The sequence below is a fragment of the Marmota marmota genome, unplaced genomic scaffold (genome assembly GCF_001458135.2).
Source record: "Marmota marmota marmota unplaced genomic scaffold, marMar, whole genome shotgun sequence".
Classification (NCBI taxonomy): Eukaryota; Metazoa; Chordata; class Mammalia; order Rodentia; family Sciuridae; genus Marmota; species Marmota marmota.
This window is the reverse complement of record NW_026000241.1, coordinates 1007307-1028341: the sequence shown is the minus strand read 5'-3', so window position 1 is coordinate 1028341 and position 21035 is coordinate 1007307. Positions and strand designations below refer to the sequence as shown.

The 21035-nt window shown below is 47.4% G+C and overlaps 1 protein-coding gene across 1 annotated transcript in view; it reads right to left on the bottom strand.

Annotated features, from left to right (window-relative positions):
* The window catches only part of Dnm2 (dynamin 2), an 89154-nt gene that overhangs the window by 36594 nt on the left and 31525 nt on the right, over positions 1 to 21035 (bottom strand). Inside the window, exons 2-5 of the mRNA XM_048795337.1 lie at positions 17249 to 17322; positions 8359 to 8508; positions 6808 to 7011; positions 3644 to 3742 (exon numbers count right to left, since the gene is read on the bottom strand). Coding sequence (XP_048651294.1) covers positions 3644 to 3742; positions 6808 to 7011; positions 8359 to 8508; positions 17249 to 17322 — 527 coding nt within the window. The remainder of the gene's footprint in view (positions 1 to 3643; positions 3743 to 6807; positions 7012 to 8358; positions 8509 to 17248; positions 17323 to 21035) is intronic.

Here is a 21035-nt window from a genome sequence, read left to right as displayed (position 1 = left end):
AGAGAGAGAGAGAGAGAGAGAGAGAGAGAGAGAAGGGGAGGGGAGGGGAGAAAGGAGAGAGAGAGAGGAAAAAAAAAAAAAAGAAACCCAGAACAGCCAGGACTCCCTGAATCCAGGCAGGAGGCACTCAGCACTAAGGGTATATAGATGGGTGTCATGAAAAATAAAGAACTTTACCTAGCTATTTGGGAGGCTGAGGCAGGAAGATCACAAGTTTGAGGCCAGCCTCAGCATCTTAGCAAGACCTGTCTCAAAAATAAAATAAAAAAACAAAAAGGGCTAGGGATGTAGCTCAGCAGAAGTGAGCGCCCCTGGGTTCAATTCTCAGTACCACAAAAACAAAAACAAAAAGAACATCACCTAGTAGCAGACACAGATACAGTTGTTGCTATTAATTGTTATCAACAGAATTAAAACTGGAAAGGTAATGGCAAAAGGTCCAAAGTGACAAATGTCTTGTACTCATACTCCATGTGGTATATGAGAAAACCAGTGGTGGGGGTTGTACATGTTTCTCTTGGGGAGAGGAGTAGTGCCTGCCATTTACGTTGCTAAGACTTGTGTAGACAGGATGGCTCCTGTCCTCTTCATAAGCTGTCATTATGTCCATTTTATAGATGGAGAAACTGAGGCATGCCAACATGAAGTCATAGTAGGTGAACCAAACTCTGAACCTAGAACCCTGTCAAGCCATACTCCATACTGCACATGTAAGAGAATACAGAGGGAAATATCAGGGTGGGGCAGACAGAGGTCATCTGGCTTGGACTTCAGTTCCTTTAAAGGTACTAGAGTTGCAAACGTCTTGTAAACCAGGAATAAGGATCCAGTGGGAAGGACTTTTATTTTGTGGTGCTAGGGGATGAAACTCAGGGCCTCCTGCACAACACCCTCAGATCTCAGGGGGAGGAGTTCTGAAGCCACATGGAGAGGGAAGAAACTGAGAAAGAGAGAGCCTGAGATCACGAGACAATATGGGAGCAGGCCCATGACAGCTGTCCTCCATGACAACAGAGGAAGGAGTCATGTGGTCATTAGTGAGGAATGAGGTACACAAGGCCCCTGCCATTGGATTCTTAGCTCAGCTAATGCCCATAGATGCTGAGCACACCCCTGATCCCAGAGGCTAAGGGGGAGGCTCAAGACCATTCAAGGGAGCTCAAGGCAGAGTGGCTGGTCAAGGGTGTGGGCTGGCTTCCTCTTCAGCCCTAGCACTTCCTCCCTCAACGCTGGCTGGTAGCTGACTCACTTCTCAGAACCCTGATCCTCACAGCCAAGTGGGTTTTTAGACTTGGCCTCTGACCATGTTCCCTTCTGATTTGGGGCCATGTCACTACTCAGTGTCTCAGCAGTGCTAGGAGAAGGTGACAATTGAAGTGTGAATATTTTCCCAGGTCCATCCTAGTCATCCAAGCAGGAACCCCAGGAGCAAAAGAAAAGGTCTAAGTGATGCCAACAGGGATGAAGACCAGAATATGCCCACAGCTGAGAGCAGATCCTAGAGAGAAGGATGTTCTTATAGCCAGGGCTGGGGTTGTGGCTCAGTGGCAGAGGGCTTGCCTAGCATGTGTGAGGCACTGGGTTAGATTCTCAGCACCACGAGCCAATAAATAAAATAAAGGTCCATTGACAACTAAAAAAATATTAAAAAAAAAAAAAATCAAATAGCCAGACATTGTGCCATGGTGAAAATCAGGAAGTGGCCTCAGTGTCCTCAGTGTAGGGATAATGTGATGGCCTTCGGGCCCTATGTAAGGAATTCCCCAAGACATCCTGAAGTCACATTAAAGACTATTGACCTGTTATGGTGAAATGTTTGAAATGTAAAAGAGGGTCACAGTAGCATGGTGCTGAAGGGTTAGGGCCTCAAAAACTATGTTTGCTACTCCCTAGTTCTAGGAGCTGGGTGAAGGGATTTAGTCCTCCAGTGCTTCAGTTTCTTCTATAAAATGGGGATGAGAACAGAATAAACCACCTGATTGAGTTGCTATCAGGATTCAATGATTTCTCGCATACTGAGTTTAGAATAGTGGCTGGTACATATACATACTCAATAAATGTTTGCTATTCTCACGTTTTTTGGCTTATTGTTTTTATAAATGTTATATTTTCGCAATATTCTCACAAAATGGCTGACAGATGTTAGTATAAACATATGTTGTGTGAAGATACTCGTCTTTTTATTCTCATCTTTTGAAAATAAAAATAGTTATAATACCAAGAGTAAACCTTAATGTAAACTATGGATTTGGGGTGATGATGTGTCAATGGAAGTTCACAAATTATAATGAAAGCACCTCTTTGCCACAGGATGTTGATAGCAGGGGCACATAGAAACTTTGGAAAAAATCTTTGTACTTTCCCCTTAGTTTGGCTGTGAGTCTAACACTGCTACTTTAAAAAATCTTGAGGCTGGGATTGTAGCTCAGTGGTAGAGTTCTTACCTAGCATGTGTGAGGCACTGGGTCTGATCCTCAGCACCACATAAAAATAAATATATAAACAAACAAAGAAAATAAAGGTATTATGTCTATCTACAACCAAAAATATTTTTTTAAAATCTTAAAACTGAAAAAAATATGTATTAAAATGCTGAGGCTGGGCTGGGGTTGTGGCTCAGTGGTAGAGCGCTTGCTCTGGGTTCAATTCTCAGCACCACATAAAAAAAAATAAAATAAAGTCCATTGACAACTAAACAAACAAACAACAACAACAACAACAAAATGCTGAGGCTACTCCTGTGAGAGAATACCCAACCCTGAACTTGAACCTGAAGATAATCAGGCTTCCATCTGGATCTAATTACCAGCTGATAGGGAATGACAACTGGTCAAATTCCAAATGTGGGATGTGATCTAGTTTCTTCTTCAAATAAACAGTATAGAAAAAGAAAAGGGATGAGAAGAAGTATTATTTGAAAAGAAATGCACATATTTATGTATAAAATGATATAATGTCTAGGACTTGCTTTAAAAATCCCCCAGGAAGAAAATAACAATAGTTGACAACGACATTCAGGAGATTTAAAATTAACTGTGTGTGACACCCCCTGAAGCCGGGCAACAGGTCCACAGGACTACTAAAACTCCCCTACTTTTTGTACGTAGTATGTTCATAATAGAAAGTAATTCTAAAAATTAATAAGATGGGGGGGATGAAGCTCAGTGGTAGAATGCTCCTAGCATATGCTGGGCCCTGCTTCTATTTCTGGCAAGGCAAGCAAACAAACAAACAAACAATAAAATAAAATAAATTAGTAATAGCCCAAAGAGCTGGGGGTGTAGCTCAGTAGTACAGTATGTGCTTCAGCATGCACAATGCCCTGGACTCCCAACACCAAAAAAAAAAAAAAAAAAAGTTTCAAACTTTAGAGAATTGTTTGGAAAGATAGCCACAAAGTATTAACTACTGACTGGGGAAGTAGGGCTGTGGGTGAAATTAGTTTCCTCTTTCTGTATACATGTTTACTAATGTTCCAAAAAGGAGCAGGTGTTCACTGTGTAACTGAAAAATCAAAGTATAAAAATCAGAAGAAAAAGACACAAACACAACCCAGCCCATTCTCCCTGCCCCAGGAGCACCCAATGGCTTCCCCAGTCCACACTCCCCACTCTGAGGTCCCAGCCCCTGTCCCCAGCCACACCTCTTCTCAGTGGCAGCAGCTTGTTCTCCAGGACATCCCTGGCATCTGTGCCTTCATCCATCAGGTCGAGTTTGGTGATAACACCAATGGTCCGCAGGCCTGAAAAAGCACAGAGGTCAGAAGGCACCATGAGGAAGGAACACAGGCTGGTGGCCCCGGGCCACCTGGGGTCCAATTCACCCTGCCACTGTCAGGTTATATGGTAACAAACCATGTTAACTGTCTGGACCCCAGTATCTCAAGTATCAAATGAAGACAGTTACAAGTTCTGATCTCAGAGGGTAATCCACAGGATAAACCTGGCACATTCAAACAGTCAATATATAATACCACCACCATCATCATCGTCACTCATATTAGCAACAGAACCTGCTGCTTCAGGGTCTACAGGGAACCTCATGGCAACTTGAGTTATCCCCAGTCAATTTCTATGCAGTTTCAATGCTGTGCTCTGAGTTGTATATAAGTCCCAACATCACACTTGTACCTGAAGCAACTGTTTCCAGGGTTTCCTCTCAACTGAATGGCAAAGTGCCACTCTGGGGCCCACCCCATCAAATACCTCCTCTCCCCTACTCAGCCAAATTCAAGGAACTCCTCATAGCATAGCTTCACACCTGCACATCAAATGCCCATGCAGGGCTTGAGCTCAGGGCTGTGCTAGCTGTGTGTGCACACTTACGTGTGTCACATGTGTGAGACACACACAGGGGACAGATAGAAGCCCAGGGAAATCACTGGTAAGTGCCAACTTGGGCATTGACGGGGTGAAAGCCATGTTTCCTTCCCTCCCTCATTCCCTCCCTTCCTTCCTTTCTTTCAAAACAGGGCCTCACTCTGTTGCCCAGGCTGGTCTCAAACTCACAATCCTCCTGCCTCTGCCTCCCGAGTGGCTGGGATTGCAGGCGCACACCACTGCACCTGGCCAATAGTCTAATTTAAAAACGCACGTTTATGGGTAAAACCAACTCTGGAAAGATATTTACCAAATGTAGCCAGCCGTATCTCTGCAGGGGGAGGGGAGCTGTCACTTTCTGAGTTCTCTATTTTTCCATGGTGACTTTTATTTTTGGGTAATAATCACGAATGCTTTCGAAGACAGAAAAAAATGTTAAGGCCAGCATCGGGTTCACAAATGGCACTTAACTGTACTGATGCCCATTTTTGCACCACCTGATTAACCCTTTTTCATAACCATACCCCATTTCATGTGAAGACAGCAGAGGACAAGACTGGCGTTGACAGGGAGGCAGGGGCAGCCTCTCCCAAGAAAGTGTGCCCATGTGCCCTGGAGGGGAGTAGCAGTCACAGCCTCCTCGTCAGCAGCACAGAAGTGCTCAGTGGATAGCCCTGAACATTTTTTTAAAAAAACTTTACTTTGCAGTGCTAGGGATGAAACCCAGGGTCTCAGGCATGATAGGCAAATGTTCTCCTACCAAGCCACACCCCCAGCACTGGATTTTGAAGAGCTTTCAGTCACATACAAGACTGACTGACCCATGGGCCTAACCCTTGACTAGGCAGCATGAGCTACAAGCCTGCCTGGCCTTGACAACTCCCTCCGCTCCTTACTGGTACCCAACTTCCTCCAAACTACTCAGAACCCTGGAAGTCGGAGGGCATCAAACAAAATGCATTTCCGTTTGTGTCATACGTGGTTAAAATTCCAAGACTCTCAGAATAAACCACAGCCCCCTACAGCAGCTCTCAAAGCCTTGTTCAACTAGTGTCTCCTTCCACCTTTTACCTTTTAGCTCACTCTGCCTAAGCCACACAGGGTCTCCTTGCTGCATCTTGAATACCCCAGACTCAAATTACCCCCTTCCTCACTCCAGCTATTAGTACCCACTGTCCAATTTTCTGGATTTTTTTCTCTTCTCATCTTTTTATCATTCTGGTCAAATCTCACCTCCACAGAGGTCCCTGACCATTCAACCCTGGCCACTCTCCAAGCTATGTTCTCCCCAAAACTTGCCATTACTTGCAAGGATCTCGCATGCTTGTTCCTGGTTATTATTCTACACTCTCAATGGAATATCAAGTATCTCAGGAGCCTGATGATTTGTTCCCTGCTCCATTCCCAAGCCTGCATTCCTGAGCCTGGCCCATTGCAGGTGCTTAACTAACACTCAGTGGCCATTTGAAAAGTTTGATTTTGCAAGCCACTGGCCAGGAATACCACAGTCTCCACTACCCACTATGACCCCAAGTTCCTTCAGTAACTTTTACTTTACCTGCCTGGCGCCGAGGCAGTTTATGGAGATTATCTATAGACCTCAAAGCCACTCTATGGGTTGGGATTAATGTTCCAGTTTTGACAGAGTGAAACCAAACCTTGGGAAGATAGTAACTTCTAAAGGTGGGATCTGGAATTGCATCTGTGCCCCTTGAGGGCTGGTGCTGGAGTTTGAATTTTATTTTATTTATTTATTTAGTTGCCAATGGATCTTTATTTTATTTATTGATATGTGGTGCTGAGGATGAACACGGTGCCTCACACATGCTAGACAAGTGCTCTGCCACAGAGCCACCACCCCAGCCCCTGGAGTTTGAATTTTAAATGCGCCCCCAAAGGACGATGTGTTAAAGGATTGCTCCCCAGAGTGGCAACAACGGGTGGAATCTGAGAGGTGGAGACCTAGAGGGAGGTTTTAGGGGCATGCCCTTGAAGAAAATTACGGGATGCTGGTCCCTTCCTTTTTCTTTCGTTTTTGCTCCCTGACTATGAGGTAAGTGGTTTTGCTCCATGAATGTGCTGTCATGTGATGCCTTACCGCAGACCCCAAAGCAATGGGGCCAATCAAACTGGAACCTCCAAAACTGTGAGCAAAAACAAACCTTTTCTCTTCATAAATTGATTACCTCCAGTATTTGTTGAAGTAACAGAAAGAAGACTAACATAGTTGTACTGTTCCCACTCCCCTAGGTTACCCTCCTGCACTGGCAAAGCAGGCAGAATCACGTTCAAGGAGGGACACCCAACAGCCACACTGTGGGCCCCCAGGAGACACCCACCACCATCACAAGTCCTGTCAGGGAATGCTGAGAATTTCACAGGTCTTTTCCTAAAGGGCCATGTGCTAAGAGAATGCTAGGACTTAGAATCCCGGGTTCTAGGCAAGTCTCAATACTGGGACGGGATGAAGGAGCTGCTGCCTGGTTACCTTGAGGGTCAACTTCCTTGGCCAGCTTAAGAGCATCTGAGTTGGCCAAGTCCATGTTGGCAGGTGTGACAGCAAGGATGAGGCTGCTCTCCCGACTGATGAACTGCAGGATCATGTCTTTGATCTGGTACTCAATGTCTGGGGGCTGGTCCCCCACAGGCACCTTGGTGATGCCTGGGAGGTCAATAAGGGTTAAGTTCAACACTGGAAAGGAAATCAGAGGTAAAAGTGGTCAGAACCTGCAAAAGGCAAAGCATATATAGCCCTAAGATCCAGGTGACATCCCTAATTTCCTGGAGGGGGTCAGACTTCGGATGACTCCTAGACACTCCAACTGGACCATACCCTCTTTTTAAAACATGGTGCTAGGGATGGAACGCAGGGCCTTGTGCATCCTAGTCAGGCTCTATCACTGAGCCACACCCAATCCCAACTGTACTTTTTATCCAGTAACCTTCCTAGGATTCCACTCTACCCTCTACCTACTCCATTCCAGTGATATAGATGTTTAAATCAGGATGTTTACAGCTACAAACTGGAATTCATAAGTGGCTAAATTCCAGCCCATTCGTCCACCCATTCAGCCAGTACCAAAGAACCATAAGAAACACACTCTGAGATGTATTCACACACAAAAAAAAGAGGCACAAATGATTTCTATAGTATGCTATGATTTCAGGAAAATTGATGATATGCACATACATGATACATATATGTACATATTCACAACTGCATGTGCATTGTTATTTGACGAACATGAAATATATTTGTAACATTGGTGGAAAAGCAAGGTAGGTTTTTGCCACATACTGTTTGATGGTTTGTTTTTTTTTTTGGTACTGGGAATGGAACCCAGGGCCTTGCACATGCTAAGCAAGTGCTCTACTGCTGAGCAATATTCCCATCCTCTCAGGTAATTTTTAAATTCCTGAGCCATATATAGTCATTAATAATTAAAAAATAAGTACATTTTACAATTTATCACCAGGAACCCATCTCAAGAAAAATATGTTGAGATGGTCCCCAAATGGCATTTGCTATCACAATCCAGGCCTCTGGGCCAACAGCAACATATAGCAGCAGGCTGATGTTTTAATTCAGAGTTTTGTTTTTTTTTGTTTTTTTTTTAATATTTATTTTTTTTTTAGTTATCGGTGGACACAACATCTTTGTTTGTATGTGGTGCTGAGGATCAAACCCGGGCCGCACGCATGCCAGGCGAGCGCGCTACCGCTTGAGCCACATCCCCAGCCCTAATTCAGAGTTTTAAAATGAGGACATCTGCAAATAAGTCTGGTTTCTGGTGGACCTTATGGAATAGGAGAGGCAGCAAGGATGATGCCCTGATTAAAAGTAGAGAGCTACACTTTGCCCCAGGCCTCAATACTCCCAGCAATCTTCCTGGTATGTGGGTTTTTTTTTTAGAGCTGTGAGTTTATGAAGAAAAAAGGAAGCATATTCTTTGTGAGTAGGTAGATCTCCCCATGACTGGGGGACAGTCAGCATTCTTCTGCTCTCATGTGTGGGGGGGTCTCATTCTGAGCTGCCTACCATGTGGCGAGTAGACGCGCAGGTTGATGGGCACTGGGGAGATGCCTTTGTTGGTCCCCGTGACCCTGTCGGTCTCTGCTTCGATCTCCTGCCGGACTTCATCAAAGTCAGTAAACTTTTTGGACTTGCAGTGCAAAAACTCTGCATATTCTGAAAAAGGAAGAGAGATACTCAATATGAGAAAGAAAAGCCATCTTGTCAAGGGTAGAGAACAGAAAGACTTTTGGAACGAGTGCTTTTTCAAGCAGGGGAAGAATAGAAACAGTTACAATCACTCTAGGAATTTTGAGACCAAGAGATTCATTCTTATGACCAGTACTGAGGGGGGGCTCCTATAGACAGAGCCCCTTTTCTTTTTCTTTTTTTTAATATTTTTTTTGAGAGAGAGAGAGAATTTTAATATTTATTTTTTAGTTTTCGGCGGACACAACATCTTTGTTTGTATGTGGTGCTGAGGATCGAACCCGGGCCGCACGCATGCCAGGCGAGTGCGCTACCGCTTGAGCCACATCCCCAGCCCAGACAGAGCCCCTTTTCAGACCTGGAGATTCCACAAGAAATAATAGGTGGAGTATCTCTTATCCAACATGCTCAAGGCTAGACGTGTTTCAAATCTGGGGATTTTTCAGATTCTGGAATATTCATGCATACATAGTGAACCATCTTAGGCATGGGACCCAAGTCTAAATGTGAAACTCATTTGTTTCTTATACACCCAAGACGCATCCCTAAAGGTGATTTTACACAATATTTTAAGTGTCCCCCTGTACTGACTGCAACCATACATGAGGTCAGATGTAAAAATTCAACATTTGGGTGTCATGTCGGCACTCAGAAAGTACTTATTTTGAAGCATTTCAGGTCCTGTATTTTTCAATCAGGGATGTTCAAATTGTACTGGCAGACTCAGTATGTAATAGATGTTCTCACATAGCATTTTTTGGAGGGGCAGGGGATTGAACTCAGGAGTGCTTTTATCCAAAGCTATATCCCCAGCCCATTTTATTTTTTATTTCGAGGCAGGGTCTCATTAAGTTGCCTAGGCTGGCCTTGAACTTGCCATCCTCTAGCCTTAGCCTCCTAAGTCGCTGAGATTACAAGCATACGCCACCCAGCTCCCATAGTATTTTGTCCTTCCCCAAGGGAACCAGAGTATCCCTGCTGGCCTTGCCAAAGCCATCTTGATGTCCCTCCTTCCCCTCCTATATGTTCAAGGGGAACCCCACCTGGATATAAATGACTCAAAAGAATTGCTTCCTGGGCAGGATCTCAAGCAGATGTAGGAGCTCGGGGTGTCTGAAAGCCACATTGGGAATGAGAACAAGAGGAACACATAAGTGATTAATGTGGCAGTGTGGGTCCTGAACGAGGGAATCCAGTCCTAAAGCACAGAGATGGGACAGGCAAACAGAAAAACTGTTCAGTCAGTTGTGATGGCATACACGGGTAATACCAGCAACTTGGGAGGCTGAGGCAGGATTCTAAGTTCAAGTCTAACCTTGACAACTTAAGGAGACCCTACCTCCAAATAAAAAATAAAAGTGGACTGGGGATGTAGCTGAGTGGTAAAGTGTCCCCAGTGCCAAAATAATAAAAATAAAAATAAAAAGGGTTGGGAAGGTGGCTCAGTGGTAGAGCACCCCTGGGTTCAATCCCCAGTACCGCATGAAATAATTAAAAATAACGAACACATTCATGGTAGAATGTAGATGCTGAACACAAAGGTGTTCGTTATACAATTTTTGCACTTTTTCAAATATCTGAATTTTCACAGTAAAATTCTGGGAAGTAGGGACCATCAAGTTCAGAGATCATAGCTCCTGCAGTGATGCTGAAAAGTCAAAGGAAGCAAGTCACACGGGCCACTGGGCTGGAGAACCGGCCCAGGGAAGAAATGCAAAGATGTGCACTGGCATGGCATTTCTGAGTTAACAACTGGAAACATCCAAGACGTCCACCAGGAGGAGACCTGGCTGCATGAATAGCATTGCCATCAAGAAGCTGCCTCGGGCTGGAGCTGGGGCTCCGGGGCTGAGCACTTGCGTAGCATGTGTGAGGCACTGGGTTCTATCCTCAGCACCACATTAAAAAATATATAATAAACAAGTAAAATAAGGGTATTCTGTTCATTTACAACTACAAAAAAAAAAAAGAAAGAAAGAAAAAAAAGCAGCTGCCTCAAGAGGGAGCCCAGAGCTGCAGAAAGCCTGCACTATTGGAGTGCCACTATCCAGAGGCATAAGGCGGCCAAAAGAAGAGAGTGCTTTTCCATCACTAAAACCTAACTGACTGTGCCAACCTCCAACCCTCGTTCACTCCGATCAGGTCCTGTCTGTGGTCCCATACTCTCTCTGAGTCTCACAGCAGATAGGCATCTCCATGACCCCCATTTCAAAGATTGGAAAGCTGAGGCCCAGATTAGTGAAATGACTTTGGACAAAGCTCAGTGGTGGAGACAGGACTTGGAACCCAGACAGCCTAGTGGGGTTCATGACTCTTACGCCAGAGGGCCTCTATGAAGCCTCTGGAAGGATCTTACTTCCCAGCTTCTGCTGCAGGGTCAGTGGGCCTCAGTGGACTCATATTCACGTTTTTTTGTTGTTTTTTTTTTAATATTTATTTTTTAGTTATTGGCGGACACAACATCTTTGTTTGTATGTGGTGCTGAGGATCGAACCCGGGCCGCACGCATGCCAGGCGAGCGCGCTACCGCTTGAGCCACATCCCCAGCCCTCATATTCACGTTTTGCACAAGCACTGGCCACCCGGGAGCAGGGCAATAAGGATGCCAGCTAGAGGATTCAGGATCCCTTCCCCCACCCCACCCAGGCTATCAGCTGACCCAGTTCCCAAGGACAGTCACACTCTGGCCCTCCACAGGGATAAGAGGAAACACTTGGCTACTCTTCCTGTAGCAGCCACTAAAAATGTAATATCCCCCAACCCCCACAGAACCTCAGTTCTCTTCCAGTTTCAAGCCCTGGCTTGGCCCCCGAGAGAGGCCACTCTCCTTTAAGGAGTGCAAGGGATATGGGACACAAGAGAGGCTGAAAACCAGGACTTAGGTCCTCTCCCCTGCCAGGCGCGGTGTCTGGAAAGCCTGGCCTCACTTCCTCCTCCTCCAGGTCCTCCCTGCCCGTCGTTTCTTCCAGGCAGACTTCCCTGAATCCTGCAGCTTGGCCTCCTTCCCTATCTGAACTCCGTCATTCTGCATTCTGTTTATGTGGCCCACCAGCTGTGGCACCTCAGAAACCAGTATGCAATGAAGTTATTAGCTTAGTATGCAGTAGAGCCCCCCCCCCCAAGGCCTGTCTCCTGATTTGTAAACTGGGCATTACAATAGGGCTTCTATGAAGTCTTGAGGAATTAACACCTGTATACAAAAAGGAACAGCCACCACTGCTGCCATGTGAGTGGGCAAAGAACCCCATGGCACAATATGGCAGGAACAGTGATGAGGGCCAAGGGCTCTGCATTTCCCTGACCTAAACAAGAGGGAGTCAAAAGAGGGAAGTGAGGGCTGGGGATATAGCTCAGTTGGTAGATTGCTTGCCTCTCATGCACAAGGCCCTGGGTTCAATCCCCAGTGACACACACACACACACACACACACACACACAAAGGCAAATGAGTCTCAGAAGTCAAATAGCATCCCATCTCCTCTTGCAGGTCCTAATACAAATGTCCCCCTTTCTGAATGTGGTCAAATGCTGGCAATGATTTAGTTAACGACCCACTGACTCAAATAATATGTCAGAGGCACTGGGTGCAGTGGTACACAGTTGTAATCCTAGCTATTTGAGAGGCTGAGAAAGGAGGATTACAAGTTTGAGACCAGTCTGGGCAACTTAGCAAGACCCTGCCTCAAAATGAAAATAAAAAGGGGCTGGGTGGAGCTCAGTGGTGAAGCACTTGTCTAGCATATGTGAGGCCCTTGGTGGGAGTACTGGATGGGAGGGGGATGGGGGGATGGATGGACAGGTAGACACATAGAAAGAAAGAACTCAGAGGCCTTAAAACTGACTTGTCCCCAGCTGCCAAGGTCAAGCCATAAGCCACTGCCAGCACTGCCCATCCTAGTCCCTGCTGCTGGACTGCACTCCTCACTCATTCCCTGGTCCCAGTACTTCCAGGTGATAAAGCCAGTTCCTCTGGCCCCTGGGCTAATGGTGTGGCCTTTCAACAATGACACATACCCTATTAGCAGCAGTGTATTCTCCCCTCTGCCTGCTGTGCTCTCAGCCAGGCTGGTACCTCTAGAAGGCTCTTAGCTCCATAGGCCCCAGCCCAGGGCCTGGCACACAGCAGGAATGAAGGAAGAAACAAGACCCTGGCCCAGAAGCCGGGCTACCAAACCAGCCATCCTCATCCACTGCTGGGCTTCCTGATAGTGGCCAAATGGTGAGCTTGGTGGATGCCCTCGTGATTTTCTTCTAGAGTGAGGTTCTGCTCTCCTTCCAGGCCTATCTACCTCCACAGAAGCTGGAATTCAAGAGCAAAGGGCTTGGGCTGGGGATGTGGCTCAAGCGGTAGTGCGCTCGCCTGGCATGCGTGCGGCCCGGGTTCGATCCTCAGCACCACATACAAACAAAGATGTTGTGTCCACCGAAAACTAAAATAAATATTAAAAAATTCTCTCTCTCTCTCTCTCTTAAAAAAAAAAAAAAAGAGCAAAGGGCTTTGCACTCCCCAGCATCTGATTATGCAATAGCTGCTTAATAAACATGTATGAGCCAATCTATTACAAAGCATCAGATGCTCTGGCCCAGGAGGATATCACCACTGTGATCCCCCAATGGATTCCCACTGTTCGCAGCAGCCCATCTCCACCTGGGACACAAGGAAGTAGCCCTTTGACTGAGATCAATGTCCCACAAGGATTTCCACTGGAGCTCTCTTGTTTTAAAGGATCTAAAAGAAGGCCACAGGTAATCAGAGGATGGCCTCCCTATCCTAAAGACACACCTGGACACATGTCCAGTAGTATTTCCTTGAAGTCACAAAGGTCAAAGTTCTGCTGAGAAATCTACATTAAGTGGGGTCCTCAGGTACCCCAATAGGACTTGGAAAAAAAGTGTGAGGTGGAAGTGCTTTGGCACTATGAAGCTCCATAGCCTAGCCACACCCAGCCCAGGCTTTCGGTCCTTCATTCAGTGCCTCAGTTTCCCTACAATGCAAAAGCCAGCACAAAATCCAAAGCTATTACTAGTGCTATGAGAATGTAATCAAATCTGGGTGTGGGTGCACAGGAAGCCCGCTGGCAGCTTTTTTTTTAGGTGTCAGTCTTAGGGGAACTCAACAGACTGTCCCGTGGTCTGAGCATGTTGCACAGAGGGTCTCTGCACAGAGGGGAGCTTGCCATCCTCCCCCACTCCCAGCCAAGCAAAGAACAAAACCACCAGGCTGGTTCCTGACAGAAGAAAGACAAGATCTGCCTTCCTTCGATCTGGCATTGTGATAGGCATGCTTGGGCATGAGTGACTCGGGGCTCAGACACACTTGGGAGACCCTGTGTACCCTACAGTCAAACAGGATCCGTTTATGCAGAACTTTCCAGAGGCTTTAGCCACCCAAGACAGGGTACAGCACACAGCACTTCCAATCCCACTTGGCCCTTTAACTCCCTTTGAGATAAGTGGGCAAGATCTCCCAATAGAGGACACACTACAAATGTAAGCTGGCATCCCAACAGTCCCCAGCTAGCCATGCTAGCTCCAGGCCATTTCCTCTTAGAGAAAAGAGCACCCAGAGACCAGCATACTTAGTCTCTTGTTGGGGACCCACCCAGGACTCAGTCTTCAACCTGACTCACACTGATGGAAACTGTCACACTTAAGGACAGTGTCACACTTAAGCCCAGGCACAGTGGCATACACCTGTAATCCCAGAAATTCAGAAGGCCAAAGCAGAAGGACACTTAGCAAGATCCTGTCTCAAAAGAAAAAATAAAAAGGGTTGGGGCTATAGCTCAGTGGTAGGGCACCCGTAGGTTCAGTTCCTAAGGAAAAAAAGGATGAAGAGAAGGAAGGAAGGGAGGAAGGAAGGAAGGAAGGAAGGGGAAGGGGAAGGGAAGGAAGGGAAGGAAGGAAGGATAGACAGATGGGCAGGCAGGTTTACCATGGCCAGGAAAAGTGTTAAAATGCTGGGGGAGTGGGGGAGTGCATGGCCCAGGAAGAAAGTGCTAGATAAAGAGTGGCTGACACCTGCAGCTATTTTTTTTTTTTTTTTTTTTGAGATGGGGTCTTGAACTCCTGTGCTCAGCCTACCTAGTAGCTGGAGCTACATGTGTCACCATGCCTAGTTTAGCCCACTTTCCACTGGAAGAGAAGGGGCACACAGAGGTCCTCACAGCACCCAAGACACAGCCCATGCCTGGTGCTGGCCTGGGCCCTGTGTTGGGCACAAGGGAAGAGTAGGAAACTAAGTGGATCAGCATGAAGGCCTGGGGCACTGACACCGCAGTAGGGAGAAACCAAGGCAAACACACAAGAACAGGATGGTGCCACGGGATGCAAGCCGTGGGGACTAAGGCAGCAAGTAGCCAGGATGGAGGAGGGGTGAGGGTCACCTAGCAGAGGGGAAAATCTAGGCAGGGTACTCCAGGCAGAGAGCACAGTGAGCACAAAGGCCTAGAGGTGGAGAACAAATGAGCCTGAGGTCAGGAGGGAGACTGTAGGGCAGCCACAGACCAGGAGGGGCTGTTAGACCAGAAGGAACAGGTCAAAGCCACAAAGCCTTGAGGAGGAGGCTGGATTTTATTCTGAGGCCAATGGGAAGCCTGGGAGTCAAATCCTAACATCTCTTCTCTGACTTCTGTGAGGACAGACCAAAGTCAAAGTCAAGACCGGGGGCAGGGAGCTCAGCAGGCCATGTCACCCACATTCCACACAGAAGAGTCCCTAGCACTCAGAGTTTACGAGGCTCAAGGGTAATTCCCAGTGAAGGCAGGTTCACCCATGGACCACTAAAATCCTGCTGGCTGCGGTCTTGGGTAATTTTTAAACTTCACTGGTTAAAAGTAATGGTTCACTGAGACCAGACTGAACAAGAAACCTGCAACCTTGGGAGTTTCAGGAGTCACACAGAAGGACCCAGACCCAGCTTCAGGGGCCATGTCTTTGCATTTTGGACCCCACAGGAAGACACAGATAGGCCACGGCCAAGTAAGGACATGAGGGAGGCACACTGTCACCCACTTATAGTTGAGGGAACTGCAGTATAGAAAGGAAAGCTGCCTGCTCAAGTTTTTGGCTAGTAAGCATGTGAACAGCTTGGCTCTGGAGCTCAGCCCCCAGAACTTCACCTCTAGGAGCAACACAGCCCTGCGTAGCCCCCTCAGCACCCCACAGAATCCCACAGGGTGCTCATCTCCTCCCTCCTACTATTAGTATCCTGTCTCCCCAAGCCCAGGCTCCTCTTACATCTGGTGCCTGGCCTGGAGGCCCCTCCAGGCTGCCCTTCACCACCACAGCACTGCCTGGGCTGGCTCCATCACCACTCACCTGGTGCCATGCTGTCCCTCCCTCCCCCAGAGGAATGAGCCATTCTCTTTCCATCCCACTGCCACCCTAGCTCTGGCTGCCTGAATCCCTTACCATGCCTTCTTGGTCATGTCCCACCTGCCTCCTGGACCCCACCCTCACCTCACAGCCTCCCACCCCAGCTTTGCATGTGCCGCTGCCCCTCCTAGAATGTTCTCCCTGGGCCTCTACCCCCGAGTATATCCAAATCCCACTGGTGGGTGATGGACTCAGTGATAAGGGAGCCACCCCTCAACCTGCCATGAAGACTGGCAGTGACTTTCAATGCAGGAAGCTGACCTGCTTTCTAATGCCACCCTAAGACACACCGGCAACAAGCACAAAACCACAGCCATCAGGGTAGCAGCGCGCGGCAAGGTCTGGTGTGTGCCAGCATTAGGTAAAGACAGACAAGATCCTGAATAGGGGGCCCACCCCAGGAACCAGGATGGGAACCTGGACAGTCCCAGCTCCTAGTCCCCATCCACCAGTGCAGGCTTTCCAGTGCCACTAGGAGCCAGCAGCAGCAGCAGCTGTAACGGCAGAAACATACCCTGGAAACACATGAAAAATGCTTATCTTCACCCCCGCACCCCAACTTGTTGAATGGGAAACAGAGACCCAGTGTAGGACAAACCTCCTAGGGACTTGGTTCAAGGCTAACATCTGAAACCAGCAGCTCTGCCACTGCACTGGACTAGCACAGCTGTCTGGGTGCCCGATCCAGAAGTAGCAGTCCACTGGCCCACCTGTGACCTATACCCCAGGGTGCAGCTCAGAAAGAGGAAGAGCTGGGCCAATCCCCTGCCACCTCCCATTGGAGCTACACACCCCATGCTGGGCAAAGCAGAGTCAAGGGAGAAAGGTGAGAAGGTCCAGCCAGGAGCCGGGTCCCAGGTGGGATTTTGATATGCCCAGGTGAGAATCCCAGATCTGCCACTCACTAGAAAGGCAGGTAAACTGGCTGAGCCTCAGTTTCCCTGACTGTAAAACCAGCTATAGAAGATATTTGGGGCTTATTGGCAATTTGTGAGTATGCACTGCGCCTCAGACAACAGGCAGCGATGATTCCTTCTCTTGGGCCTGGTTCTGTGATGACACAGGAAAGTGTCCTCATTGCACAGAATTGTGCTGAGGCATTTCAGGTTGAAGTGCGCTCATGATTTTGAAAGGATTCAGCACAAACATGTTAGAAAGGATCTCTGACACCCAGGGACCTGGTCGCAGTTGAGGACTCTGGGGGTGTGGGTATTCACTGAACTGTTTTTCAACTTCCCTACATGTGGGATATGTGAATTCAAACCCAAATGACAGCCCAGAACCCAGGATTCCACCCTAAGCCCCAGCTCTTCCTGGGCACCATAGTATACCTGTTTTTGAGAAGATGAGCTGCAGAATAAGAGGCCTCCGGGTGACGATTCCTGATCCACGGGGAAGGAAGTCTCTGTGAGAGAACAAAGGAACAGAAATGACTCACATGTCAGGCTGAAGGGGCAGGAAGTGTGACTGCAACCAGTGGAGCAACTCGCTTTTGCAAACTTTGGCAAAGATACCAATCTCTGGAGAACACTCTGATCTTAGAGGGTCCTGAGGTCAAAGGGGTAGAGGAGGGACCAAAGGCCATGAGGATAGACCTCTTTCCCTCTGGCAGGCTATGTCCCAACACCAGCATTCCCAGAGGGCCCTCTCCTTAGAAAGTAATTGGACAACCTCCCCCAGTATATTTTCTACCTATTTTAAGTTACTACAGTGCCACAAGTACGATAAAAAGGCAAAATAAAAGTAGTTGACAGCAAATTACATTGCATGTCCAAAATATTAAATCTAAGCCAGGTTTAATGATGCATGTCTGTAATCCCAGTGACTTGAGAGGCTAAGGCAGGAGGATTGCAAGTTAGAGGCTAGCCTGGGTAACTTAGCAAAGCCCTGCCTCAAAATAAAATTAAAAGAATGGAAAGTGAGCTGGGCGTAGTGGTGCATGCCTGTAATCCTAGCAGCTTGGGAGGCTGAGGAAGGAGGATTGCGAGTTCAAAGCCAGCCTCAGCAACTTAGTGAGACACCAAGCAACTCAGTGAGACTCTGTCTCTAAATTAAATACAAAAAAAAGGGGCAGCCGGGGATGTGGCTCAGTAATTAAATGCCCCTAAATTCAATCCCTGGTACCAAAAATTTTTTTTTTAAATAAAAATTAAAAAAGGAAAGCGAGAATGCCCAAGTGGTCCCTTAGGAAGGACTCACACGTTTAGAGGACATTAAAGCAGTGTGAAAGCCTCTTATTTTACATGAAAAAGGTTTTAGGTGCAGGGAATTTTTTTTTTCTTTTTGTATCAGGGATTGAATTCTGGGGCACTCAACCACTGAACCACATCCCCAGCCCCATTTTGCATTTTATTTAGAGAGAGGCTTTCACTGAGTTGCTTAGTGCCTTGCCCATTGCTGATGCTGGCTTTGAACTCAAGATCCTCCTGCCTCAGCCTCCTGAGCCACTGAGATTACAGGTGTGTGCCACTGCGCCCAGCTAGGCACAGGGAATTTTAAACAAGATTTATACCTAGAAGACTGTCCAAAATTCATACAGGACACAGGATAATCAGTGCTGGGCTTGTACATCCCACACATGGCAAGACAGACACCAGATCCCAGTTCTCAACCAGATGTAGACCAAATGCCATTAGTACTATGCCCTCCCCAGCAAGGAGGTGCCCTCCTCAGGTTGGAAAGCCCTAGATTGGGATCCTGGAGGGTTCCAAAGGAGAGTGCTGGTTCTCAAGCCTAGACAGAGGTCAGAATCCTAAACCAGTGTACAGAAGGTGAGTGGAGAGGTACACTTGCCAAGCAAGGTGCATGGTGAGCTGTGAATCTGTCAGCCTGTGGCCATCCCAGCATGCTATGCAGCACCTCTTTTTCCTGGATGCAGGAATATGGCAGTGACCACATGACCTGCATCCTTATGGGGATCTCCACAGGCATCAGAGTTCTGGAAGCACCCATGAAGACACAGTTAACTAGCAGCAGAACCAGGCACTGAAGTTCCAGAATATTCGTCCAGTTGACAGACTCAGCAGGGGTGATGTTGAAGGGGGGGCGTGGGAGTAACAATGAAGAAGCTGCTCACCACTGGTGGGGTTTGATGATAACAGATGTCATGTTGTGGGGGACTTTTTTGGTTTTGTGGCACTAGAGATTGAAGCCAGAGTCTCACGTGCTAGGCAAGTGCTCTGTCACTGGACTATACCCTTAGCCCCTTAAGTTTTATTTACTTTTTTATTTTTTAAATTTTTTCTTTAGTTGTAGATGCACACAATACATTTTATATATTTATTTTTACGTGGTCCTGAGGATGGAACCCAGCGCCTCACATGGGTTAGGCAAGTGCTCTTCCACTGAGCTACAGCCCCAGCCTTTTAGTTTTATTTTGAGATAGGGTCTCACCAAATTGTGCAGGCTGACCTCAAATTTGTAATTCTCCTGCCTCAGCTTTCTGGTTTGCCGGCAACACACCACCATACTCAGCCCAAATGTCAGCTTTTTAAACACCCGTTGTAAGAAGAAAATACCCCAAGGAAACATGCCAGCTCTGTACCTCATCCCCTGCAGCCTTACGGCGCAAAGTCAGCTCTACATACCCTGGGTACTAGGGGTTATGGTGTCATACTCCAGAGGATGACAGAGCCCAAAGACCCTGCCTGCCCTGCCCTGAGCACTCTACACTGCATGCCCCACTTCATGCGACACACTGAGTAGTCCTCTACTCCCGGTAGTCCCTCATTTGGCCAGTGAGGAGACTGAGCCAGATCCTATACCTCAGCCAAGGTCCTCTGCTCAGGGGTGACTCTAGGGCTGGGGGCTGGGCTGGTCAAACAGGACTCTCTGAGAAGGTGGAATGAGGGTCAAGACACATGCAGCCCTGGTGTGGAGGGGCAGTGTGACAGAAAGAGCCAGGAACCACTGTGGGTCATCAGAACTCAACACTAGCTCTTCACCACTGCATCCAGATAGGGCCCGGTCTCCCCTTCACAGTGGACACAGGGACATTAGACTCTTCAGAGGACACCGTAGGTCTGCTGAGGAGACTCAACCTGGAGGCTATCACATGTAGCCCTGGCCCAGGCCTTCCTGGGGCCTCACAAAGACTCAAATGCAGGACACAAGAGACAGGAATGGGAGGCACCCTGTATATAGGTGGCATCTCAGAAACCATGGGTGCTAACACAGTAACTAGTAGAAGCAATGACAGTGTGCCACCTTCGCAAGAGTCCCCAATTCCACTACACCCCCTTTGATGACTGGTTTTTTGTCAATGGATCTTTATTTTATTTATTTATATGTGGTGCTGAGAATCAAACACAGTGCCTCGCACGTGCCAGGCGAGTGCTCTACCGCTAAGCCACCACCCCAGCCCCTGTTGACTGTTTTCTAATCACAGAAGAGGAATGCTCAATGGCTAGGACAGTGTGTAAGGACAGTCACCAACATCGGTGCAGTGCCTCTGTCATATCCAGCGAGACAGAAATTCATCCCTTCTCATTGCCAAACCGTGTCCCGTTACATGGATGAAGCACGGTGTGTTCATCCTTTCATCAGCTGACAGAGATGACTGGGGTCTTCCCAGTCTGGGGCTGTAACAAAGAGAGCTGCTCTGGATATTCCTATACACATCTTTTGAAGACATATGCCCTTGTTTCTGCAGCTGAGTCATAGGGCGGATTTGAACTTCAACTGGCAAAACAAGTCTCTGGTGATAGGAATCAGAGCACTAGAGGGTTTCCTTTAGGGGGACTGGCTGTAAGGGGAATAAGGGAACTTTCTGGTTTGATGAAAACATCTTAAATCTTGATCTATTCAGTGATCCAGAGGTTCCACGCAGTTATATAAAAACATCAAGGTGTGCACTTAAAATTTGTGATTTAGGGCTGGGGTTGTGGTTTAGCGGTAAAGTATTCACCTAGCACGTGCGAAGCCCTGAATTCGATCCTCAGCACCACATATAAATAAATAAAATACAGGTACTGTGTCCAACTACAACTAAAAAATAAATATTTTAAAAAAAAATTTGTGAATTAGCTGGGCATGGTGGTGCACACCTGTAATCCCAGTGGCTCGGGAGGCTGAGGCAGGAGGATGGCGAGTTCAAAGCCAGCCTCAGCAACAGTGAGG